General features: G+C 41.9%; 2 protein-coding genes across 2 annotated transcripts; both read left to right on the top strand.

The window, feature by feature from the left end:
* Positions 1-482: 482 nt before the first annotated feature.
* On the top strand, positions 483-2,947 carry LOC110939251. The gene is made up of 2 exons (XM_022180990.2): positions 483-753; positions 1,071-2,947. The coding sequence occupies exon 2, from the start codon at positions 1,398-1,400 to the stop codon at positions 2,793-2,795; it is 1,398 nt and encodes a 465-aa protein (XP_022036682.1). The 5' UTR covers positions 483-753; positions 1,071-1,397; the 3' UTR covers positions 2,796-2,947.
* Positions 2,948-13,048: 10,101 nt separating this feature from the next.
* On the top strand, positions 13,049-14,074 carry LOC110939263 (transcription factor MYB13). Its single transcript, XM_022180996.2, has 3 exons — positions 13,049-13,239; positions 13,332-13,461; positions 13,554-14,074. Exons 1-3 carry the CDS (start codon positions 13,107-13,109, stop codon positions 14,047-14,049), a joined length of 759 nt encoding a protein of 252 aa, XP_022036688.1. The 5' UTR covers positions 13,049-13,106; the 3' UTR covers positions 14,050-14,074.
* Positions 14,075-27,512: the final 13,438 nt, after the last annotated feature.

A 27,512-nucleotide genomic window follows, 5' to 3' on the forward strand; every position in this document is an offset into this window, starting at 1 on the left:
AAGTTCCGTTTAAACCGGTGTTCGAAACAAGTGTGGGGAAATTTTTACGGATTTCTCGAACATAGTGTTGAGGACAACACGGGTTTTTAACGGGGGGTAGGGTAATATTTTTATGTTTTCAAGTAAATTATAAAAAATGATAAAAATTAAAAATTTAAAAAAAAAAATTGAAATTGCCCAGTTATAGCCGTAAGCTACGGCCCAGAGGCGTAGCTTACGACTCCATGGAGAAAACAAGGAGCCTTACGGCTCTCGGTCCCTGTCTTACGGCTACACAAAAATTCCCAGATCCAGCCGTAAGCTACGGCTGAGGACCGTAGCTTACGGCTCGCACTGAAAAGATGGGGTCCTCTACGTGAAGTTTCGAAAAAAAATATATAGAAATAATAAAATCCAAAATATTAATAATAATAATAATTATTTTTTTAAAACAACCCCACCCACAGAATTCCATCATCAATCCCCAACCACATATCATCTTCTTCTTCTCCACTCTTCTTCTTCTTTCTTTAGAACCCTAAGTCACCAAAACCCCCATTACTTCATATCTCCTTCAAATCTAACCCGATTTTAGTGATTTTTGGGTCCATTTTGGGTGAAATTTCACAAGGAATTCAGATTTAGTCTTGAATCTTGAAGATTCCTTTGTTTTGGGTCGGATTTGGGCCTAGGGGGTGCCGAAATTTTGGGGCTTTTTGTGGGTTTTTGTGTGAACTTCAAGCTTTTGTGATTCTCATCTTCTACAACACCAAGGTATGCAAGTTTTTTTCATTCTTTGAAGTACATTAAGGTTTGTAAGTTTTCATTATGTTTTTGCTTACACACTTGCTTGTATGAGATAGATGATAGAACATTGTGAACCATTGAGTGCTATAGGTATAAATGTGTTGATGCCTAATGAAAATTTTTTGGAAAAATTCTGATTTTAGGGGACATGATGCCAAAATTTTGTTTGAAAGAATAAAATTTTTGGTTTTTGCACATCTATACCCATAGCATGAAGCAAGTGTGGGGAAGATTGGATAAGAAAACTAACTTGATTTGTTTGCATGATTTTTGAATGTGTGTAGGCATGGCGTCTAGGAAAGGGAAAGGAGTTGCAAGTTCTTCTCAAGGGGATGCGGCACAACAAAAAAGGAGGAGATTGGTTCGGGTTGGTGACCCGGACCCGGTGGAGGATGCAACACCAAGGGGGCCAAAGCCGGATTGGACATCCGGTTCATTGTTAGACCAACCCGCGGAATGGAGAGAGGATTTATTTCATGAACAAATGAACAAGCTAAAACAAAGGGGAGAAGCATTTATTTGTGAAAAGGAGATTCGGGAGGTTGATTTCAGACCATTCGGGATTATAGCCAAGTTTAACGCGTTGGGTTGGGGGGCGGCTACAAAATGTTATGATGGTGAGAAGAAAAAAAATGTATGATACGCAGATTCAAGAGTGGGTGGCATCACTTGAATGTCCCCCGTTCAAGGCTCCGAACAAGATGCGGTTAGTTGGGTGGTGTAATGGAGTGAAAGTAGAAATGTCATATGACTCTTTGCGCCGGGTAGCAAAGTTTGATGATGGGGCGGCCAATGAATACATTTACCCGAGTCTCAAGGATATTTACCATGAGCCCGCTAAACATCCACAATGGCAAAATATGCTTGATTACCTCTTCCTTCCGGGCACGACACATGGGAAGCTATATAGAAGAAATTTAAGAATGGAAGCAAAGTTGTTATTGACGTTGTGCATGTACAATGTCATGCCGAGGCGGGGTGACAAGATGGAAGTGCGACATCAAGAAGTGCCAATCTTATATATGATGATGCATGGGTCACCCAAGGTTCCTTTCCGATTTTTGGTGCTAAACAACATTTGGTTAAGCAAGAATAGTGGGGAAAGAAAGATTATACCTCACTTCCGGTTGATTACGGCATTGCTTAAAAAGTACGGGGCAATTAAGGGAGATGAAAAAGGTTCTTACAAGAGGTTTAGACCATTCGACCTTAAGAATCTTGGGTCGGATTGGACTTACACAGAATCGGAAAGGTTTCATAAGTTGAAAACGGATGGTAGAAGGTGGAGAGCATTGAAAGTGGATGCGAGACCGTTACGACCGGGAGAGGAAGAGGAACCCGAATCAGCGGATGATGAAATAAGTGGAGATGATGATTATCGTGAAGACACATTCATGGTAGATGCTCAGGTGAGGGTTACCGGTCAAGCGGGGGTTCAAGGAGCTGGCGTACAATCTGGTTATGTGGGTAGTGCATTTGATTATGCACAACAGGCTTATGACCCGTACTGGGCCCATTCGGGGGATATGGGTCAAATCATTCAACAAAGGCGGCCACCCACTTTTGGTAATTGGAGTGAACCAAACCAGATGCTCTTTGATCAACAAACATTCATGGGTGCTAGTGTGGAAAGGGCTATCAAAAGAAGTTACGATAGAAATGAGCAATGGAACCGTGCTCATAGATATGCCCGTGAAGAAGAAACAGACAATCGTTACTTGGATGATCGTCAGAGACGCATGCATGACCAATGGCATGCGGGGCAGCCAGTGGTAGGAGATCCGCCCATTGTGGACTACACCACATTGCCACCATACGATGGTAGTGTGTCATACCCCACCCCGCCATTGCACCATTCTCAGTGGGTGGACCCGCATGCTATGAGTTATCAACAAGCAAATCCAAGCAGTGATCAAGGAAGCAGTAGTAGCGGTGGAGCATTTGGCTTTGGTGAGTGGACGGATATGATGACATCCATTTTTGGGCCTCCACAGCCGAAGTACTACTAGCCAGGTTGTATTTTGCTCCTTTGTACATTTTTGTATATATGTCTATGTGATTATGTTTATGTTGCGGTTGGGAGGTTGGGTGGTGTTTGTGTTAATATGTCTTGGGTTGTGAGAGTTGGTGGCATCTTTTATAATCTTAAAAAAAAAAAAAACTTGGGGTTTGAGAGTATAAGCAAATGTTGGTGTTTTTGGATAAAGCGATCTTTCCCTCAAAACCATACATTGGGACAATGTATCCCAAGTGTGGGGATGGGGGAAATTTTTGAGAAATTCAAAATTTTTGCAAATCAAAGTAAAAGTGTCCAAATTTGAAAACTTGATATTGTTCCATTTGACACACCGACACCCATTCCTAGTCTTTTCTTGGTGAGAATTGAGCCACACATGATTGTTATTGATATTTCATTGTTTGAGTGGCGGTGTGTGTTGTGTGTTAATAGAACTTGTGTGTGAATGCTTGTCAAATCCTAGAGTTGGCATGCTTTTGAAGATGATAGGGGACTTTTAGGATGCCTCGTCTAGGTGAGTGCGAGTGTGGGATTTGGGGGGTTGGACCTCATTAATTATATATATGAGCATGGTTGCGAGAGGGGCGGGGGTTTGGACATTTAGTTGCCCATTTTGTGCCTAAAAGCCGATCATTTGTTACCCCTTAGCTAGTTTCCCAAAAATTTACCCGACTTAACCAGGTCTTATAGTGTTAGTAGTTGTTTTAGTAGTGTGTAGATATGTTATGGTGTTATGTTGAATATTTGAAAAAAAAAAGGAGAGAAAAAAAAAGAGGCAATGAAAAAGAAAAAAAAAAGTGATGTTGAGTTGTCTTGTATATAGAAGTTATGTCATGTTCATTGTCTTGGGTTAAGTCCTTCGCTACTACATATATATTCCCTTTCCTACCCTTGCACCTAGCCCCATTATAACCGTAAGTTCCCTTGATTCATAAGCATGTTAAATATTTGTTAGGAGGAAACTTGATTCTCATACAAGCTTATTGTCGCACACACACACATATACGCATTGAGTGGTTTAGCATAATTTGCTAATTTTTTCTTGTCACCGAGAGTTTTTGTGAGGGGTGTGTTTTGTGGTATGATAAAAAGTTAGTAAAAGGACGGCACTTTAGTTTGGTTCGCACGATTGGTTGCTTATGGTTAAAAATAGTTTTTGAAGTGGTTGCATGGGACAAGCAACGGGTAAGTGTGGGGATGTGACGGGTGGTCCGTAGGACAACCCTTAAAAGGCTTAATACAACGCACATTCTACATTTTATTTGGTTAATTGCTTGAATTAGATAACCACTTCATGATTGGATTATGCAGGTGTTAAAGCCACCAAGATGTAAATTTTAGGAGGCATGAAGGAATGATAAAAGTTATTGGAGTCAAAAATGGAAGAAGTAAAGTTTGGTGGATGAAAAAGAGAGAAGCAAGCTGATCACCGTAAGCTACGGCTCCCAGCCGTAGCTTACGGCACCCACATGATTGATAAAAAAGCGGCCGTAAGACAGGAGGAGCTAGGCGTAAAGATCCACTGCTAGCCGTAAGCTACGGCTGGGGGCCGTAGCTTACGGCTCCTTGTTGACTTTTGCTTTCCGCTGACTGCCGTAAGCTACGGCTGGGAGCCGTAGCTTACGGCTCCGACTGATCTAAAATTGTAACCTATGGCATTTAATGCCATTTTGATGGATTTTGATGGTGCTTATCATGGGATTTTCGGTTACAAAAGCTGGAAAAACGTGGGAGGAGCATAAAAGGGGAACTTGGGAGCTCTAAAACAGCATCTTTTGGATATCTAATCATCTTGGAACTATCCTTTCACTAAATCTTGATCTAGTTCTTGTTGGTGAAGTTTGTGAACAATATTTCCTTTCTATTTTGGTATGATGTTAGTTAAAGCCATGAGTGGCTAAATACTTGGTGATTATCTTGTGTTGAAGGTTTGAGTAAGACTATGTGTTTACATTTCATATTTCTAGAATAACAATTGCTTTTTATTTGAATTGATTGTTATGGTGTATGATTGATTGTTAGTAACTTGTTAATTCTTAAATTGAACTAATTAGAAACCATACGTTCTTGGTGCCGTTGGCAATCGAGATATCATGGGTATAGTTATGTTTGGGTAAAGGTTGATTGATCATCGGGGGTGACAACCTCACGTTCTAGGAATCTGAGTACTTAGTCCCCTTTCATCACTGCAATTGATTATACATGAACTATGTCTATGTAGTTCTTTCTAGTGAAATGTTAACACAAACGTCAAACCAAACCGGAAACTCAAGATAGTCATTTGTCTGTCAATTGTTTACAATCCAAATCTTCATTTTGCAAATTAGTTAATTAATCTTAGTTTTTCAAACCAATCAAATCCAACCAACTCTTGAATTTTATTTTTTCTTGCAATTAGTTTAATTTTAGTTAACTTAGATACACTTCTAAATAACACATTTTCCACAAACTCCCTGTGTTTGATACCCACTTACCGCTATCTATTTAGTTGTTATTGGGATTAAATTTGATTGTGACCACGACATCACGTCAGTTATCGACCTTTTCGTCAATCTCCGGAAGTGCGTAGCAATCCTTGGGGCAAGCTTTGTTGAGATCTTTATAATCGACGCACATACGCCAGCCCCCGGATGGTTTTTCTACCATGACTGGGTTGGACAACCAAGTCTGGTACTTGACTTCCCGCAGGATGCCTGTGGAGAGCAGTTCTTGGACCTGCTCATGAATCGCCTCGTTCTTTGCGGATCCAACGTGGCGTTGGCCTTGGATCACCGGCTTGATACCTGGCAAGTTATTTAAGAAATGTTGCGCAATTTCTCATGGCACCCCTGTCATATCCGCGGTGCCCACGCAAAAATATCCTGGTTCCTGAAGAGGAGTTGTTTCAGGCGCGATTTGATGGTGTGGGACAAGGCGTGGCCCAACGTGACCATTTGCTCTGGGTGTCTTGCGTTAAGAACCCATTTTTCTGGTTGGGTGTTGGGTGTAGGCCTTGCTATCTTGGTCGGGCGCAACTCGTCCGACGACATTACTTCTCTACGTGCGTAGATTATCGCGACCCCCGTTTCGGTTTGGAAACCGACAGCAGAGTGGGGTACGGACGTAATCATGTTGAAGTCGCCTTGGGACTCCCTCCCGAGAAGCACGTCATACTTGGAGGTGAGTGGTAAAACCATGAAGTTCACCTCCTCCGTTCGTGTGTGCCTTCCGTTGGTGAGGCGCACAGGAACAGTGATTTGGCTCAGGGGAAAGACGGTTTCCCCTGCGAACCCGGCCAAGGGGTAGTCTACCGCTTGCTACCGATCCTTGTCTTCTTGATCGAACTGGTTGAAGCATTGCTCGTATATGATGTCGGAAGTACTGCCCGGGTCGATGAATAGTCGCTCGGTGCAGTAGTAAGCCAGGTAGCCTGTGATAATGACGGCGCGCCTGTCGCGCGGTCCGGCTCGGAATTTTGGAAAGACAACTTGCTCGTCTTTCCAGTCATTGTCAGGTCTTCTTTCCGCCTTGCGCGGCCTTCCTTTGCCTCTATTGATCATATGGGTTGTGGCCACGTACATGGTACTCTTACACGCGGAGGTGCCCTCGTTGTGGGGGGTGATGCCCTTGGTTGGCTTTTGCGCGCTCGGCAACAGATGTTCCAGCTTCCCCTCCTTTAGGGCTCGCTCAATCTCCAGTCGGAGACTGATGCAGTTGTTTGTTGTGTGGCCCGAGTCGTTGTGATACTCACAATAGAGTGTGAGATCCTGATTTTTCTTGAACTTCATTGGTTGGGCCGGTCGCAGGTATTGCGCGTCCGTAAAGAGGACGTCGCTTAGCGACTGGGTGATCTCGGTCCAGTTGCGGTCCCGAGATTCTTTCTTCGACGCCCGGTTTTCAAGCTGGGCGTTGATTGTTACCCTTGCGTCGGGCTGGTTGTTATGCGGGACATATGGTCTGGGATCGCTGCCGCGATTCCATTTGTCCCAGTTGCGCTTGTTGTTGCGCTTAGACTCTTGGCGGGAGGACTAGCCTTCCGCTTGGAGCTGTTCCTTTGCGACGTGCGGTTTGAGGGACCGTTGAGTCTGGGCGTACGTCTTGACCGCAACCATGACATCTTCCCATTTCTTTGGCAAGCCTTCCTTGACGGAGATAGTCATAACCATTTGTTCGTCCCTAACGGCTACAATGAAATGGTTACGTGCCATTTGGTCTGCCACGCCACCTATCTACAGGCATTCTTTGTTGTAGCGGACGACAAACGACTTAAGAGATTCGTTGTCTCCGCGCCAGATGTTCATGACGTCCATCGAGTCACGCTCGTGACGTCGCTGCTTGCTAAAATGTGCGAGGAACTTGGCTTACAAGTCCTCGAATGAGGCCAGTGATCTCGTTGGCAAAGAATCGAACGAAGCCCTCGCCAGACCCGTAAGGGTCTGGGGGAAAAAATGACACCAGGTGGGCTCGTCCCACCTGCCGTTGCACCCTCCACCGGTGAAGATGTTCATGTGGTCGTCCGGGTCGGAAGAGCAACTGTATTTCCCAATGTTTAATGGGAATTTAGTGGTGGTGACATCGGTGTGGGCAATCTCCGGGACAAACTTAGAGTTTTCGGCCGCAGATTTTGGCCTGTAAGGTTGGCTCTGGTGGGGCTTTGCAGCGCGGAGGTATGTGTTGCGGGGTTGAGTGGGAGGAACATAGTTGCGTCCTCCCGGTCTGCTGCTAGTAGCGTGTGACTCCCCGCCATACGTATGGTCGTCCGGATCGGTACGACCATGTCCTTCATGGTGGGATTGTGGTCCCAGCCGACTATGGATGCCGGAGCTACGGTGGGCTGTGGATTGCCGCCTGTTTTCGCCATGAGGGCCCAGGCGGCTATGTACTGGGCCCCTGCTGCGAGACCCGTATGAGGAATCATACTCATCAATTGTGCGCACCTCACAGTAAGAGGAGCCGCGGTCTTCACGCCTGCTTCTGGAGGCTGGGTGTGTGGGTGCCTTGCCGTCGTATTGTAAAATACGACCCGTAGGTGTATGTGGTGCTGGGGTAGGCCCGACAAGTACATGTGCTTCTGCGCAGTCTCTGTTGTATGCTGCGGCTAGCAGGGTTTATTGCTGGTCGTACAAGGCATGAAGGTTCATGTCTGGAGGGATCACAGATGCGTACTGTGAAAGATCGTGTACAAATGTAAGGGATGCGCCCCTTGCGTTGATGTGCCAATGTGCCCAGGATTTGGGGTTGGGGGAGGGGTCCCCGTGGGCCCTGGGTTTGCGGGGTTTAGGTTATCCCCGTTAGTGTTGTTTAGACGATCAGGCATGATCTTTGGAAAGAGAGAGATGGTTAAAAAAGTACTAAGAGTAGCGGTGGGCGCCAATGATGAAACAATGGTTAACCGGGCAGGGTTAACTCACTAGTCTCGTCAAGAAGGGTTAATCCCTTCCTCCCAAGGATCACTGGCTAGATCGTCCGTTGGTTGATCTCCTGCACAAGGAAACAAGCCGTGACTCGTAACAAAGAGGATGGGGTGGGGGGTGCTCCTTGTTACCACTCTCCGGCGTGAGAATCAGTAGTTTGCTTGGGAAGCAAAGTGTGATAGTAGTAGTAGTGAGAGAGTTGTGAAGAGATCCCTCAAACCTGGTTTAGGGTTGGTATTTATAGCCGAGGAGTGAAGGAGGAGTTGAATGGACGGACTGACGACGCGCTGCAGGTGTGTCAGGCTTGTCGGTTGTGGAGGTGAAGCCACGTTCTACTGCAGTGTCAGTCTGTCGCTTACGTATGGCCTGACAGGCGACTGTCATTGGTGCCACTTGCTCTGTGGTGTCAGTCTCACTTGCCTCGTGGGCAGGATGCGGTGCTGCGCCGCATCGCTGCCTGCGGTAACTTCCGTTGTTTCCGCGTTCTCACTCTTGCTAAGTTTGCGGGATGCAGTGTCAGGCCGCATCGCCACTTGTGGTGACTGTTTCTGTTGTCCAGATCCCTTGTATTGATGAAAAAACGTTCACAGGATGCGGTGCGAGGCCGCATCGTTGTGCACCCATTTTCATACACCAGGTAAGGAGATACACATAGGATGCGGTGCCAGGCCGCATCGCTTATGCCTCTTATTTTCCTATCGCTTGACCGATTGGATTCGACGACTGTGCTCGCGCGTGCTCGCACGGACACAGATAAGTTCTTGCTGATGGGGATTTTTGATAAGTAATGGTCACTCGCGGTCATGCTGACGCGAGATCTGAGACCATACTCATTCAGTTAGTTTATTGTTTTTTTTGGTTGTTTCACATTTCCACTTAGGATATATATAGTCGAAAGCAAAGTTCACTATCAAAAGGGCGTGTGTAGTGGTCTGATGTTGGCTATATGACCAAGCAGAATGATAGTACCCAGGTTTGAAACCTAGGCAGCGCAACTTTTTCCCCCTATTAAAGATATTGCGTTTAACAGTTAATTTCTGTCTCTTTCTTAGAGCATTCATATCTAGCCCCCTAAAATTATACATACATTCCATAAAAAAACAACTCCTATATCAATATATTTCCACTAAAAACAAATACTTTTTCTCTCTCCTTTTCAGTTAAATAATATTTTTATACCTTTATCATTACATTTTTCTCTCTCCTTCACTCACAACCACTTTCAGTATATATTAAAAAATTATAGTGGGTGAACAGTGTCCCCCCAAATATACAGATGAACAGTAACATTTTCTCTCTCCTCCACTCACAACCATTTTTTATACTCTTTAAATTTTAAAACCCCACACTCACAATTTAGTTCTTTGAATGTGAATGCTCTTAGGTTATTTTAATAAAGTTACAATCCTAGACTATTAAGGTGGTGTTATGAGTAGTAGTATGTACAAGTAATCGAAATACAAACGTACATGTTATTAAACACAAGTAATAGAACTAGCATATATACAAAAGGGATGTGGGGGGAATAGTACCAAGCAACTACCTGACACTTCTCCATTGGCTCAGAAAAAATACAATTTTGTCCCCCGCTAAAAATTATAGGCTTACAATCGTTAGTGCTAGGCGATTGTCTTGCACTTCCTATTTGCCTTGACAAATTACACTTTTACCTATAGTTTAAAATTACTGTATTGCCATTGATTTAGTTTTTTTAGCAAAACTATAGTAGTTTTTTGTTCCAATTGGTTTTGTCGATTTAATTTTTATTCATGGCAGACAGCTGGTTGGTACTCGCTCATTGTTCATGCCAAACTACAATTTTGGCACCAATTCAAAATTACGGTTTGACGTCATTTTAGTTTTTTTTTTAGCAAAATTGTTGTGGTGTTTTGTTTTAATTGGTTGACTCGATGCAAATTTTATTGAGATCGTGTTATGAGTAATATGTATAAACCACCGAAACACAGTCATACATGTTATGAAACTTAGAAACATTCAGCCTAACGCTCCGCAACATAGTCGTGGCATAAAATTAGTTTATTCAGTACTGGATGTAGTCGATTTTAAAACACGCAACCCTAGAATATTTTTATATGAGTCATGTGCAATAATGGCTTTTGATATATGTATATGAACCGTTTTTTTAAACAGAAAACAACATACGATCAGATAACGTCATCTAATACGCAATGGCAAATGAAAAAAAATTATTGTATGAACACAAAAGAAATAGTTCACACGGACTAAAATATGAGTGAAGAAATGACAATAAGACAAATTGACTTAAAGACTTTGATGCTTCATTCTATTAAAATATGTGAAAAAAACGGTTATCCATAAATTGCCATTAAGCATTGATGAAGAATCATACCACCTTCTTGTACCTTCTAAATATGACGTTGCAACTATAACGTTGCATGACATCGACAAGGATACGTCTTGTTGGTTAACATTGTGTTGACTTCTTTTTTGCCCTACACTATTAGGGTATTACAGATAGGTCCCTGTGTTATGATTACTTGCTTAGGATTTGGAGCGTACTTCGAATTATAGAGTGAATATATCAAGAAGAGTGTCAACGCCAGAAAAAGCTTCTCCAACAAGGTGTTTTTGTTTTCTTTACCTGAATGATAAGAGGGAGAAAAGTCAGTTTTATAGATCACGCCCTTAAACGGGCTTATGTCTATGTGCGAGAGAAAGAGAGAGATTGGTTGGTTTTGACGGCTGTAAGAGTGCATGAGGGTGTTTTTTCAATTTTATGGTTTTTGAACAAGTGCCTGCATAATTGTGTTTTTAGACCTGTTGTTGTGGGTGATCTAAGTAAAATAGCTACTTTGTGATTTTCTCATTACATATATTGCAAAAGTCCTCTATTTTTATATTCGTTACTACTTTTTTATGGATAAAACTATCAATTAAAAGTATGGGTGGTGCTAAATGTACCCCCTTTTCTACTGGACGTACCCCTCCTTCAACTTTCACACTAATACAAATCAAACCCTTTTGTTATTTTTATCTTTAATTATTATTATTCTTATTACTAGTATTTGTCTTTAAAATGTTATTTTATTTAAAAAGAAACTTTTTTTGGTTGTTTGAAAAAAAAGGTTCTTACGTTTTAAACTGAAACAAGTCATTTTAGTTTTGAAGCAAATTTTTTTTTGTTCATAACGGCTTGAAGTGGGTATTCGAACTTAGTTTGTATCAATAATAATACCCAAAAAGATCAATGAAGCTTTGAAACTAGCCACCTTATTATAGTTTTTGGAGTTAAAAGAAGATAAATATATTTGAGAATCACCACGTCAATATACCCTCACAATAATTAAATTTCAACTTATATCGATTATTAATTGATATTACATGCTTTGATCAAATCATTTTACTACATAATGTGCTAGTTAACGTTTTATTTTCTTTTTTTTATCTTATTACTTTTAATAAATAAACGTTGTTAATTATATTATAAAAAAATATTTTAATTTAATAATAATACTAATAAAATAGAAATAGAAAGTTGAAAAAACTAGAATATGAAATAAATTAAAAATATAAAATCAAATGTTTTTTTTTCTAAAAAAGTTCTGAAACTTTTTTATTGTTTAAAAAATATCTTTTATATTAGTTTTTAATAATATTTAATAGAAACATAATAAAATACGAGTTAGAGAAAAAGTCTTCAAAAACAATATTTGAATTGTATAGAGGGGTGAAATTTAACAATTTTTAAACTATATTTTTAGAAAGAGGGTATGACTAGTAAAAAAAGGGATGCATTTAGCCAACCCCTAAAAGTATTTGATGATGTATAAATGAGTGGGGCGAGGTACTCCCTGAAATTAATCTCTAACACCTGAAAATATTTAATTTACTCCCAATTGTTCAACAATGAGGGAATAAACATGCAGGGATTGAATCCCAGATCTATTACTACAACAACTATTTGTAACAAGCTCTTGTTTTCTAGTTGGAAACGTTTTACTACGAATACTGCCTTGTACTTTTTGCTTTCAAGATGATTTTATTTAACCCGAATACACATTTGTTAAGTAGTGCTTTCACTATTGCTAGGAATTTGACCAAGGACCATATCCAATTATTATTGTTATTGTTATTGTTATTATAACTAAACTTGCATATCATGGAGATTGAAACCCAGATCTATTACTACCCTAAACTCTATCTAACTCATAAATACTATTTGGCTATTTACAAGTGGTATCCAATTATTTACATGTGAGTTTATCTTTCTACTTTCATAGTCTCCTCTCTCAATAAGATTCTTTCAAGCTCAAGGCTTCAAAATAAGACTTTGGCATACCAATCTCATCCAATAGCAACTAACTTAGCTGATGGAGAATACATACCAAAAGGCTCTTAACCATCTAGTGGATCTCCTTAAATAGTTTCATATCAATTTTCATATGCATCAGTGTTATAATAAATTATATCCGGGTACAATAGTGTCTGTGTATAAAGTAAATATTTTTGTCTATAATCTAACTGCTGTATAGTTGAAGGAAAAAAAAGAATCTGGTTATTATATATATAGATACATATATACATATGTGAATAGTAAATATGAGAATTATTGTACAAGTCGTGTTTAATTTGCAAAATGTAGGAAGCCATAAGAGGTGACCCTTGACAATCAAATTCGAATTGAATCAAATTTTCATTTTTTCGAACCTGAATGATATTCTAAAAAACATGTTACATTGTATCATAATATATATATCCACCCTAAATAAATGCTATTTAAGTTATGTCCAAAGCAGAGAGAAGACTTTGTGCTTATGGTCGTCTTTTTTAAATTATATCTTTAGACACGTATAAGCTTGTATGTATATACAAGGTTATATATTTATTTAGCAAGATCCAAAAACCAAAAGGTCTTCATTAGGGAAAAGATGGTGAGGGCACCATGTTTTGACAAAAACGGAATCAAGAAAGGTGCATGGAGTCAAGATGAAGACAACAAGCTACGAGCCTATATCGAGAAATACGGCCACCCGAACTGGCGAGAACTCCCCAAGTTCGCTGGTATCATTTACTTTTCAAGTTCTTGAAAATTGTACGTAGGCATTAGCCATCACAGGAAAATTTATTGCTTATTGTTGGTTTTTCTTATTTAGGTTTGTCGAGATGTGGAAAGAGTTGCAGGCTTCGGTGGATGAATTATTTGCACCCGAATGTGAAACGTGGTAATTTTACAAAAGAAGAAGAAGATGTGATTATTAGTTTACATAACAAGCTTGGCACTAAGTAAGTCCAAAACGTACTATCTAATTTTGTCCCTATAGCATATAGTTTAATTACTGTCGTCTAAATAAAGTGCTCTTGATGTATTCATATAGATGGTCAAAGATTGCTAAACTATTGCCGGGAAGAAGTGACAATGAAATAAAGAATCATTGGCACACACATTTAAAAAATCGGACTCCAAATAGTCAAACTGTGCACAAGAATGAACCAAAGAATGAACAAACTGGAAGTGTTGAACCCTGTCATGGTACACTTCTAGAAAAGGGCGAAGTTTACTACCAAATGAACCCTAATTCAACAACTCAACAAGAAGTTGAAATTTTATTGGCAGTGTTATCATCTTCTTCGACTAGTGAATCGTCAGGTTGTTCTTTGGGTGCCTCAGATTCGGCGGTTACTAGTGACGTTACACCACAAATTTCGGATACTGCCCGAAATATGTGGATTGAGCCTTATTTACCAGATGACGGTAGCTTCATGTCATCTAGTGATAACATTTTCTCACCATTTGGCTTAGCAAATGATCTCATCTCCCAGACTTCTTCGCAAGATTACCTGATGGATGATATGCTTTTATGGTCAACTTAATAAATTATACACATTTGTAATTTAATTAGAGCCAGTTCATGTGGAGCATATGTAATTATGTTGTGGTCACACTCTCTTTTATCATTTTTATAATTTTGTGTATTCGGCAATAAAATATTTTATCCATTTGATCAAGCAAGATGATCTATATATTATAAAACATATTAGATTATTAGGTAGTTGGTACATCCCAAACATCTAAATATTACCTTGTGCTACATGCATTTATAAAATGATTTTATGGTACGATTTTTTAATTAGGTAATAAGGGGAATTAATTTGAATAGTAAGCTTAATAATACGTTTATCAATAATATATACAAGTGGAACTTCAAAAAAAAAAAAAAAAAAAACAGACACTTTCCCTCTCATTTATTTTCGGTTTTTCTGTTGCCCCCAAACAAGTAAATAGGACATCTTTGTATGTTTCACTATTGAATCTTAGCTTTTCAATTTCCACAAGATATTTGAATGTTGTTTTCCTTTGTATTTACAGAGTGCATTTCCAAATTATAATTTTCTAGCTTTTCAATTTCGGCAATATATTTGATTGTTGTTTTCCTTTGTATGTAAACTAGTGTTTTTCAATGACGTGCGTTGCGCGAAAGGCATTGGTGTTTTTTACCGACATCATTCTTCAAACGATTCAAGATAAACGATACGTAACCAGCCATATCCGGCATCGTGGAGTGTATTAAAAAGGGAGCAATTGGACAATTGGATGCTGCGCTAGGTGTTTCTTGGAATGCCCACAGATTGTTCGGGTCAAAACCACGATTATGAGGATTCATTTTTCGTATTGTGGTTGGATGAGAATTTTTTTTTAAAAATAAGATAGAGATGATTATAGAAGAGGTGGAGTAGTTGTGGTAAAAAAATGAATAGAAGTGTGAGTATTTATAGTGAATATTTTTTTTTAAACACATAGCCGTTGGCCAACGGCTAGCCCAAACGGCTACTTGTCTTGACCAATGAGATCCCGGCATGTCATCTTGATAGCCCCGTCCAACACCCGGGCTGAAACCCCCGCCCAAGGGGTGGCGTGGGTTGGGTACAAACGCCTAAGTCACCACTCCGGGTGGGCTTGGGTTTCAGCGTGGCCCTTTGGGCGGGGGTTTCAGCCCGGGGGCAGGGGTTGTGGCGTGGGTTGGGTACAAACGCCCAAATCACCACCCCGGGTGGGCTTAATGAACAGTGAATTTAGGGTATATTAGAATATGGGGTATGGGGCGGGGTGGTGACTTGGGCGTTTGTACCCAACCCCCGCCCCCGGGCTGAAACCCCCGCCCAAGGGGCCACGCCGAAACCTAAGCCCACCCGGGGTGGTGACTTGGGCGTTTGTACCCAACCCACGCCACAACCCCCGCCCCATACCCCACATTCTAATATACCCTAAATTCACTGTTCATTAAGCCCACCCGGGGTGGTGACTTGGGCGTTTGTGTCACACCCCTAAAATCCCACACGCGGAGTACCACCGCTTGGAGGCGTGACATGACCAGGATCAAGCCATCAATCATATCAAACATAGCATTTAAGTGTAAAAGTAGAAAATGTATTTCACCGTGACATGACTGATGTTCAAAACCAAACACTGTTTAAGTAGCGGAAGCATAATAATGAAAACCCAAAATAAGTTATAAGTTCAAATATCGTTCACGATCCGTATCCCACAACGACCTGCTCCTCCCTGTGCAAGCTCCATAATGTACCTAAGGTCCTGCAAGGCATGCAGCAGATAATCAACAACTAGTTGAGCGAGTTCACAGAAAGTAAGTTCATAACAGTAATGCGTAAGTTCATCTAATGGGGGCTTCCCACGCATGTATGTACTAATGGTGGGGGTTTCCCATGCCTTGTAATTATATATTACTAGTGGGGGATTCCCACGTTTATCTTTACTAATGGGGGTTTCCCATTATGGTACTTACTAGACTATTTGCAACCATGTGTTCTTCTTAATCCGAGAACAGGAATACGTACAAGGTCACGCAGGATTTACGTGAGTGCCCTTCCCCGAGGACAGTGGTACGCGTGGGGTTTACGTAGGATTTACGTAAGTGTCCTTCCGACCCGGAAGACAGTAGTGGGTATTAGGTTACGTAGGATTTACGTAAGTGTCCTCCCGACCCGGGAGACAACGGTAGATACTAGTTTAGGTAGGTTTTACGTAAGTGTCCTGACTATCCTGAGGACGATGGTCTATAGTCTAGTGATTTGCTCGGCAGATACACAAAAAGGTTTCTTGGGCTAAAGTGGTCAATCTCGTCCTAACAGGGTTACCACACAAGTCAGGTTTTGACTCAAGTATTGCACGTATGTATCACGTAAGCTAGCAGATAACGTGCACGTAATAATCATGGCAAACACGTAACATAAGTTAACTGTCATAACATATCCAACTTGTAAAACTAGAAGTCGGTCCAATAACCTCCGACCCAAATATTATAACAAATCAATAATACAAATCTCGACCCAATAAGATTAAACAGTCCAATAAGGTGCCCGTGCTCACAGTCTCGAGTCGAGACCAAGCGGTCTCGAGTTGGGTTGGTTCCGAAGTCTCGAGTCGCAACAATGATGATCTCGAGTTGTCATGGTCCGGTCTCGAGTCGCAACGGGACTCGCAACCTCGGTCTCGGCTTGTGCGGTTTGTGCGTCGGTGTGAGGTCTCGAGTCGCAACGGGACTCGAAATGCCGGTCTCGGGTTATCATGCTCAGGTCGAGATCACATGGTCTCGACTCGCAACCGTGTCGAGTCTATCAATTTGTAACAGATTTCCTGATTTCATGCTCATGATTACCGTGATATCAGTTAACAAGTTTGGCAGTTTCTAAAACAGATCAATCAACACAATATCCAAACATACGGTTAACCTAATATCGATCAAACAAGCAATTATATTACTAATTCGTATGAACCCTAATCCGATCAACATGAACAATAACATACAAACTCTAATCTTAGTTCAAGAACACAACTTGATAATATTCATTCGGATTAAACATAATGTCTTCCTAACCGATCGATACTACCATTCGGATCTATAAAATAACATCCAAAGAGCATATTACAAGGCACACATATGAACCGATTACATGTATCCATTTGGTTTTCATACACATGAACGATAACAATAGTTTAACAAGCATCATCAATCGGTTCTAGTTTATCATCTCAATTACATTCTAACATGGAAATCATAACATCAATCAACACGAAATCATAAAGCAAGACACTAACCAAAAGATAGAGGGTGATCCGATACAAGAAAGCTTCGGTGAGGAGGAATGCTTGGCTGCCTTCGGTTCGCAAAAGAGAGAGAGGAGAGCTAGGGTTTTGTGACTTGTGTGTGTGTTATGATTTGCAACAAATGAGAAAAACAAGTCCCTAAGGAGTGTTTGTTTGCGTATAGGGGGAGTGGGCCGAGCCCACTCGGTTGCCCTATGGTGTCCGATTACAAGGTGTGGCCCAAATGGGCTTGTGCGATCAATTCGTGTTGTGCGGTTCGGTTCACGTATCATGCACACAAATTACACATAGCATTCATATAGCATATCATGTATTCAATCAAGTAATATAGTTCACGTGAGCATATAACGCTACACAAGATAAGTCTAAAGTACGGGTTGTCACATTATCCCCAACTTAAAAGAAATTTCGTCCCGAAATTTGGTACGCACTCACTGAGGAAGCTAGGTAAGTTGTATCGTTCACTGATTTTCCTGGGGTGTCACATCCTCCCCCCGTTGATCTGGAATTTCGTCCCGAAATTCCGAAGTAGTAGCTTCAGCCTCAGTAGTGGTTGCATTGGTTCCGAATAACTGGGGGTACTTTTCTGTCATCCTGTCTTCGCGTTCCCAGGTGTACTCTGGACCACGTTTGGAGTTCCAACGAACTCGGACAAGAGGGATTCTCTTGTGTTTGAGGACCTTCACATCCCGGTCCGTAATTTCAACTGGCTCCTCGACGAACTGCAACCGCTCGTCAATGGTGAGCTCCTTAAAAGGAACGATGAGGGTCTCATCTGATAGGCACTTCTTCAGATTCGACACGTGAAATACATTGTGAACTGCACCGAGTTCAGCTGGTAGATTTAGCTTGTAGGCCACTTTGCCGATTTTCTCAATGATTTCGAACGGTCCGACGTACCGCGGATTTAGTTTGCCCCGTTTGCCAAAACGAACCACACCCTTCCAGGGTGAGACTTTTAGTAAAACCCGGTCCCCGACCTGAAATTCCAATGGCTTTCTATGCTTATCCGCATAGGCTTTCTGACGGTCGCGTGCTGCCGCCATGCGTTGTCGTATTTGTGCAATCTTTTCCGTGGCGTCCACTACAATCTCTGGACCTGTGATTTGACTATCCCCCACCTCTGCCCAACAGAGAGGTGACCGGCATTTACGTCCGTACAATGCCTCGAATGGAGCGGCTTGTATGCTGGTGTGATAACTGTTATTGTATGAGAACTCCACCAAAGGGAGGTGCTTTTCCCAGCCGTTGCCGAAATCAATAACGCATGCTCGAAGCATGTCTTCAAGAGTTTGAATCGTTCGCTCAGACTGCCCATCCGTCTGAGGATGATATGTTGTGCTCATGTCCAACCGTGAGCCGAAAGATTTGTGCATCGCTTGCCATAGTTCTGACGTGAATCGTGCATCCCAATCCGAAATGATGGAAGTGGGCACCCCGTGCCTCGAAACAACTTCTTTAAGGTAGACGTCTGCGAGAGTGGAGAACTTATCCGTTTCCTTAATAGCCAGGAAGTGTGCAGACTTGGTGAGTCGATCCACTATCACCCATATAGTGTCATTCCCACGCTGGGATCTGGGCAGGCCTGTAACGAAATCCATGGAAATTTCTTCCCATTTCCATTGCGGTATCTTGGGTTGCTGAAGTAGACCCGCCGGTTTCTGATACTCCACTTTGACTCTCGCACAGGTCAAACACTTGCCGACGTAAGTAGCGATGTGGGCCTTCATACTAGGCCACCAGTATGTAGTTCTGATGTCGTGGTACATTTTATCCGACCCAGGATGTACCGAATAGCGAGACTTGTGAGCTTCATCCATTACCAGCTCGCGTAGACCGCCATAAAGTGGGACCCAAATACGCCCCGTTACATAGTAGGCGCCGTCTGCCTTCTGTTCTAACCGCTGTCGTGGGCCGCGTAGGGCTTCTGCCCTTACGTTTTCTGGTTTCAATGCCTCTGCCTGTGCATCTCGTATCTGTGCAGGAAGGCTAGACTGAATCGTAAGCTGCAGCGCTCGCACGCGCCGAGGTAAAGTGTCTTTCCGACTGAGGGCGTCAGCCACAACATTGGCCTTGCCCGGATGGTACTTGATAGCGCATTCGTAATCGTTCAGTAACTCGACCCATCGCCGTTGACGCATGTTCAAATCCTTCTGCTTAAGGATATGCTCGAGACTCCTGTGATCGGTGTAAATCGTGCATCTGGTACCGTACAGGTAGTGTCGCCATATCTTAAGCGCGAAAACAACAGCTCCCAGCTCTAAATCGTGCGTCGTGTAGTTCCGTTCGTGAATCTTAAGTTGGCGTGAAGCGTAAGCGATGACCTTGTCGCGCTGCATTAACACACATCCAAGACCCTGAATGGATGCATCACAATAAACCACAAAGTCGTTTGTGCCCTCTGGCAAAGAGAGGATAGGTGCACTGCAAAGTCTATCCTTTAGGTGCTGAAAAGCAGTTTCCTGCGTATCGCCCCAACGGTAGGTGACACCTTTCTGTGTCAGTAGCGTAAGCGGTTGAGCAATCCTTGAAAAGTCCTTAATAAACCGTCTGTAGTAACCCGCCAAACCCAAGAATTGGCGTATTTCCGTTGGCGTACGTGGTGCAGGCCAGTTCCTGATCGAGTCCACCTTGGATGGATCGACATGGATCCCATCCTTGTTCACTACGTGGCCTAAGAAGTGGACTTCACGAAGCCATAAGTCGCAATTCGAAAACTTAGCGTACAGCTGTTCCTTCCGTAGGAGTTCCAGAATAAGGCGTAGATGCTGCTCGTGTTCCTCCTGACTCTTGGAGTAGATCAGGATGTCGTCGATGAAAACAATGACGAACTTATCGAGATGGGGTTTGCACACCCTGTTCATAAGGTCCATAAATACGGCAGGTGCGTTCGTTAACCCAAACGGCATGACAAGAAACTCGTAGTGACCGTAACGAGTTCTGAATGCGGTTTTGGAGATGTCCTCCTCTCGGACTCTCAGCTGATGATAACCAGACCTCAAGTCTATCTTGGAGTAATAACACGACCCTTGCAACTGGTCGAATAAGTCGTCTATGCGTGGAAGAGGATAACGGTTCTTCACCGTTACCTTGTTGAGTTCCCTGTAGTCTATACACATCCTGAAGGTACCGTCCTTCTTTTTCACAAATAACACTGGAGCTCCCCAAGGCGAAGAGCTTGGACGAATGAAGCCCTTTTCCAAGAGCTCTTGTAGCTGCTTTGACAATTCCTCCAATTCTGATGGAGCTAGACGATATGGTGCGCGAGCTATGGGTGCTGCTCCTGGAGCGAGCTCGATTTGAAATTCGACCTGACGGTGAGGCGGTAATCCAGGTAAATCTTCAGGAAACACCTGAGGGTAGTCGCATACAACTGGAATATCCTCCAGTTTCTTTTCCTTTACTGATGCATCTGAAACGAGTGCCAAGATTGCGGTGTGACCCTTCCGCAGACACTTCTGAGCCTTCAAGAAAGAGATGATGCCAACTACAGCACCACTCTTGTCGCCCTGGACTTCGAGGGGTTCTTGACCAGAACGTGGAATACGAATGATCTTCTCACTGCATAAGATCTCTGCCTGATGTTGGGATAACCAATCCATCCCAATAACGATACCAAAACTTCCCAAGACTATGGGAATAAGGTCGATGGAGAAAGCTTGACCGGCTAAGACAATACTACAACCCCTGACTATTTGCGTGGCTTCTAAACTCTTACCATTAGCTAGTTCTACGACGTGTTTGGTGTTTAGGGGTGTTGATGTACGTTTTAACAATTTACTGGCTTTCACAGAAATATAACTTGTATCCGCACCCGAATCAAATAAAACAGTAACATAAATATCGTCGAGGAGAAACTTACCCATAACCACATTGGGATCGTTCATTGCCTCTCCTCGCCCCAGCACGAAAGCTCGACCCCTTGCCTCGTTGCCATTGTTGTTGTTGTTTCCCCCGTTGTTGTTCCCGTTGCCCAGGTTATGGTTGTTGCGATTCTGGTTCAACTGAGGACAATCGCGTTTGAAATGACCTTCAGCCCCACACTGGAAACATCCCCGGTTTCCACGCTGTGGCTGCTGCTGCGGGTTCTGTGGAGCTGGTTGTTGCGGTTGCTGGTTCTGATTTGCAGGCCGTGGGCTCCTACAGTCTTTGGCCTCGTGACCCATCTTGAGACATCTTTGACAACGACCCTTGTTGCACTGGCCGCTGTGATGTCTATTGCAGTTGTGACACTTGGGGTGAAACCCTTGATACCTTCTCTGTCTATGACCACCAGAGGATTGCTGACTAGGACTCTGGTAGTGGTCAGTCTTCTGTTGCTGAGCTTGAGATTGAACTGTTGCTGAACCTTTGCTAGAATCCCCGTCCCACTTTCTTTTGTTGTCACTGGGTGTAGTGGGAGTCGCGGCTGAAGTGGTAGCACTGATGCGTTTGGGCAGCTTGTTCTGTTCCACTGCCTGATCCGTAAGGCGATGAGCAAGACGCTGAATGTCTTGGATGTTGTCGAGGTTAGCCGATGTAACATGGCTCTGAATTTCTGAGGCTAGACCTTTGAGGTACAACTCGATGCGCTTGATCGGAGGGTCTACCATGGTTGGGCACAAGATAGCTAGTTCGTTCGATCGCTTCGTGTAAGCTTCTATCTCTGACCCCGTCATCTTCAAATGATAAAACTCATTTTCCAGCTTGTGAATGTCGTCACATGTGCAGTATTCCCTCTTAATAAGTTCCTTGAAATCGTTCCAGGGTGTGGCGTTAGCAGCTGCCAACCCTAAGATCTGAACTTGGGCGTTCCACCAAGTTAGTGCTATTCCTTCTAGCGTGCCAGTGGCGTATTTCACCCTGCGAGCCTCAGGGCATTCACACATCTCGAACACAGACTCGAGCTTTTCAAACCAGTGGAGGAGTCCCACTGCCCCCTCTGTGCCGCTGAAAGTACTTGGACGACAGTCCATAAAGTTCTTGAAAGTGCAGACAGGCTGCTGCGCTGGTTGACCTATTGTGTACGAATAGGATAAAGTTTAAATACAAGGGCTAGTTTAGGAATGTAGGATCTAAAGATCCTAGTGTGAGTTATGACTACAGGATATACTACCTGCTTGAGCAGCTGCAAGTGCCGCAGCAACTTGAGCTTGAACGAGAGCCTCTAACTAGGCTTGAGTCATGTTAATTCGTCCAGACATGATCTTCATAGTAAAAGTAGCGTAAGTGAGAATGGTTCGCGAGTATGGCAATGACTGAAAAGCGTAAGCACGTAGGTATTCCAATGTAGTAAAGTCATGTGTATCTAGTGTACTACGAGCAGAGTTCTATATAGTTCTAGCATGCAGGTAATAAACATAAACCTTATTACCTAGGATGTCGAGTCTTGCACGTGGAGCGAAGCGTCGTTGTGGATCGTTGAGAGCACTGTTCTGGTTATAGTCTGGTTTTAATAAAAACGTTTTCCCATATTAAAACCTAGTTCTCTATAACCAATGGCTCTGATACCAATCTGTCACACCCCCAAAATCCCACACGCGGAGTACCACCGCTTGGAGGCGTGACATGACCAGGATCAAGCCATCAATCATATCAAACATAGCATTTAAGTGTAAAAATAGAAAATGTATTTCACCGTGACATGACTGATGTTCAAAACCAAACACTGTTTAAGTAGCGGAAGCATAATAATGAAAACCCAAAATAAGTTATAAGTTCAAATATCGTTCACGATCCGTATCCCACAACGACCTGCTCCTCCCTGTGCAAGCTCCATAATGTACCTAAGGTCCTGCAAGGCATGCAGCAGATAATCAACAACTAGTTGAGCGAGTTCACAGAAAGTAAGTTCATAACAGTAATGCGTAAGTTCATCTAATGGGGGCTTCCCACACATGTATGTACTAATGGTGGGGGTTTCCCATGCCTTGTAATTATATATTACTAGTGGGGGATTCCCACGTTTATCTTTACTAATGGGGGTTTCCCATTATGGTACTTACTAGACTATTTGCAACCATGTGTTCTTCTTAATCCGAGAACAGGAATACGTACAAGGTCACGCAGGATTTACGTGACTGCCCTTCCCCGAGGACAGTGGTACGCGTGGGGTTTACGTAGGATTTACGTAAGTGTCCTTCCGACCCGGAAGACAGTAGTGGGTATTAGGTTACGTAGGATTTACGTAAGTGTCCTCCCGACCCGGGAGACAACGGTAGATACTAGTTTAGGTAGGTTTTACGTAAGTGTCCTGACTATCCTGAGGACGATGGTCTATAGTCTAGTGATTGCGTAAGTACGAGTAATCATTCCATATCAACATTCCAACCCAATTCCCAACCCGGGAATCCCATGCCTTGGCTGTGTGAACTCACCTTGATTTGCTCGGCAGATACACAAAAAGGTTTCTTGGGCTAAAGTGGTCAATCTCGTCCTAACAGGGTTACCACACAAGTCAGGTTTTGACTCAAGTATTGCACGTATGTATCACGTAAGCTAGCAGATAACGTGCACGTAATAATCATGGCAAACACGTAACATAAGTTAACTGTCATAACATATCCAACTTGTAAAACTAGAAGTCGGTCCAATAACCTCCGGCCCAAATATTATAACAAATCAATAATACAAATCTCGGCCCAATAAGATTAAACAGTCCAATAAGGTGCCCGTGCTCACAGTCTCGAGTCGAGACCAAGCGGTCTCGAGTTGGGTTGGTTCCGAAGTCTCGAGTTGCAACAATGATGATCTCGAGTTGTCATGGTCCGGTCTCGAGTCGCAACGGGACTCGCAACCTCGGTCTCGGCTTGTGCGGTTTGTGCGTCGGTGTGAGGTCTCGAGTCGCAACGGGACTCGAAATGCCGGTCTCGGGTTATCATGCTCAGGTCGAGATCACACGGTCTCGACTCGCAACCGTGTCGAGTCTATCAATTTGTAACAGATTTCCTGATTTCATGCTCATGATTACCGTGATATCAGTTAACAAGTTTGGCAGTTTCTAAAACAGATCAATCAACACAATATCCAAACATACGGTTAACCTAATATCGATCAAACAAGCAATTATATTACTAATTCGTATGAACCCTAATCCGATCAACATGAACAATAACATACAAACTCTAATCTTAGTTCAAGAACACAACTTGATAATATTCATTCGGATTAAACATAATGTCTTCCTAACCGATCGATACTACCATTCGGATCTATAAAATAACATCCAAAGAGCATATTACAAGGCACACATATGAACCGATTACATGTATCCATTTGGTTTTCATACACATGAACGATAACAATAGTTTAACAAGCATCATCAATCGGTTCTAGTTTATCATCTTAATTACATTCTAACATGGAAATCATAACATCAATCAACACGAAATCATAAAGCAAGACACTAACCAAAAGATAGAGGGTGATCCGATTACAAGAAAGCTTCGGTGAGGAGGAATGCTTGGCTGCCTTCGGTTCGCAAAAGAGAGAGAGGAGAGCTAGGGTTTTGTGACTTGTGTGTGTGTTATGATTTGCAACAAATGAGAAAAACAAGTCCCTAAGGAGTGTTTGTTTGCGTATAAGGGGAGTGGGCCGAGCCCACTCGGTTGCCCTATGGTGTCCGATTATAAGGTGTGGCCCAAATGGGCTTGTGCGATCAATTCGTGTTGTGCGGTTCGGTTCACGTATCATGCACACAAATTACACATAGCATTCATATAGCATATCATGTATTCAATCAAGTAATATAGTTCACGTGAGCATATAACGCTACACAAGATAAGTCTAAAGTACGGGTTGTCACATTATCCCCAACTTAAAAGAAATTTCGTCCCGAAATTTGGTACGCACTCACTGAGGAAGCTAGGTAAGTTGTATCGTTCACTGATTTTCCTGGGGTGTCACAGTTTGTACCCAACCCACGCCACAACCCCTGCCCCCGGGCTAAAACCCCCGCCCAAAGGGCCACGCTGAAACCCAAGCCCACTCGGAGTGGTGACTTAGGCGTTTGTACCCAACCCACGCCACAACCCCGCCCCATACCCCATATTATAATATACCCTAAGTTCACTATTCATTGACTTTGAATTTTATTATATATGAATATGAATATGAATAATGAATTCGCATGTTATAATTTAATTTGTGTGATGCTATTTGTAGGGTTGATAATGGTGGAATATAGGCAAGACTTACCACTGTTTCTATGGATAAAGGGGTGTGCAAAAAACCGAATTAACCAAACCATAACCGAATTAACCGACAAAATCAAATCGAAAAAACCGAACCAAATAAAAAACCGGTGGGTCTGTTAATGGATTGTAGGTGACCTTTTTCTATTTTGGTAGCAAATCGGTTGCTAATTTCGCCACTTGTTTTCTCGGTGGCAAATTTTGGTCGCAATTGTCCAATTTTGTAGTAGTGAGCGGGTCGGTTATGGTTATCATTTTTTCCATACCCACCATAACCGAACCGAACCGACATGTAATAAATCTTTATAGGATTTAGGACTTTTCACCATATTTTTAATATTTGATTTTTTGACTGAAGATTTTTAGTATTTATGGGTTTTTCATATCATTTTTTTGGTTTTGGTTGAATGTTTATTTAAATTTATGGAATGTATCATATTACTTTATTTGAATATTCGATAATAATAATTGGTATTAATATTATAGATTATATATATATTTTTAATGCTATGTAATATACTAAATATGCAATAACAATTTATTCCATTTAAAAAAAATTAAACTATTTTTAGCTAAGTTAAATACACGGTTAACCACCCATAACCGACCCGCTATAACCATCAACATCGAATAACCATAACCACCATAACCGATCGGTTATGGTTATGGTTATCCAATAACCGACATCGCGGTTATGGTTATTGTTTTTGGTCAAAACAGACCCAAACCGACCCATACACACCCCTAAATGCTTCAAGTGAGACCCTTAATTCCAAAGCAATATTTAGATATAAGAGTAAAATAAAAATAAATATAGGCATGTATAATCTAGATATAAGAGTAAAATAAAAACAAATAAAGGCATGTATAAAATGTTCTTACTAAATTACAAAACACTTGATGGTATATAGCACACTACTAAGGCAAAAATTTAAAACAAAGATGTGTTATCCTCTTAAAAGCCCTTAACATTGATCATACGTCTCCAATAACTCATATCCTCATCCACCATAATGTGCTCCTTCTAAGAGTAAAATAAAAACAAATAAAGACAATCTGTTTTCATATAAAATAGCAAGCCTAATTGCAACCTTGTAAAATTTCATCTTTAGTTTAACTGAGAATCTCTTATTACACAATACCCTAATAGCAGCTCTCCATCTACACCATCCAGTCTGGGCACCATCCAGTCTGGGTGTGATGGGCTACGTGACTATCTAACTCCCCCATCCCTTTTGTACAAACAACATCGCTTTTTCCCTTTCTAACTTTTTTGTACGTGACTATCTAACTCCCCCATCCCTTTTGTACACCATCCAGTCTGGGTGTGAAGTGGCAGTTCAATCCCCCCAAGTTCTAACTTTTTTATATGGCAGGTTAGCTCCTTTAAGTTCAATAATTCAAATATACATAAAACTAGGCTATCACCCGGGAACTTCCCAGGTTAGGATAATTTAATTTACAATTAACAAAAGTATATAAATAACACTTTGAACCTCTTATGTATTCTCTTTCTCTTCTCCACCACAAATTTTTAGTTTGGTTTCATAAGTATCCCGACTTTGGAAGACGTCTGATTTGTCACATTTCTATTTTAGAAAAAATAAAACGAAAATAATAATGACAATTCAACCTGATTAAAAAAGCAACTCAAATCATTTGTTACCTCTAATTTTATAAACAATACCGATACTGACCTAAAGGTGCTCCATTTCAGGTTTTTAAGTTAAATTGGTGCTTTCCACCCGTGATTCGGGACGACCATACCAATTTTTAATAAAAAGTGCTAAACCAATTGCGCAACGTGACGATACAACGTTTTGTCTTAACATGTTTTCAATCTTTACCCCGAATTTTGTCGGTTATTGGTATTATTTTCAAGTTTCATGTTAGATTTCAGCCTATAAAATTTACTGAAGCAGTAACAGGACCTATTAGGTTTCCATGGAATTTATTTTTTCAAGTTTCAAACCACTAATTGGGTTTTAGTATAAAATCATGAACTTGAAACAGTTATACAAAACATATATGATAGTTTC

The sequence above is a fragment of the Helianthus annuus genome, chromosome 15 (genome assembly GCF_002127325.2).
Source record: "Helianthus annuus cultivar XRQ/B chromosome 15, HanXRQr2.0-SUNRISE, whole genome shotgun sequence".
In the NCBI taxonomy this organism is placed as follows: domain Eukaryota; kingdom Viridiplantae; phylum Streptophyta; class Magnoliopsida; order Asterales; family Asteraceae; genus Helianthus; species Helianthus annuus.

Coding starts and splice junctions, on each gene's coding strand:
- LOC110939251 (XM_022180990.2), top strand. CDS start 1,398: ATGATGGTGAGAAGAAAAAAAATGTATGATACGCAGATTCAAGAGTGG.
- LOC110939263 (XM_022180996.2), top strand. CDS start 13,107: ATGGTGAGGGCACCATGTTTTGACAAAAACGGAATCAAGAAAGGTGCA. Junction 13,240..13,331: donor AGAACTCCCCAAGTTCGCTG/GTATCATTTACT, acceptor TTTCTTATTTAG/GTTTGTCGAGATGTGGAAAG. Junction 13,462..13,553: donor CATAACAAGCTTGGCACTAA/GTAAGTCCAAAA, acceptor GTATTCATATAG/ATGGTCAAAGATTGCTAAAC.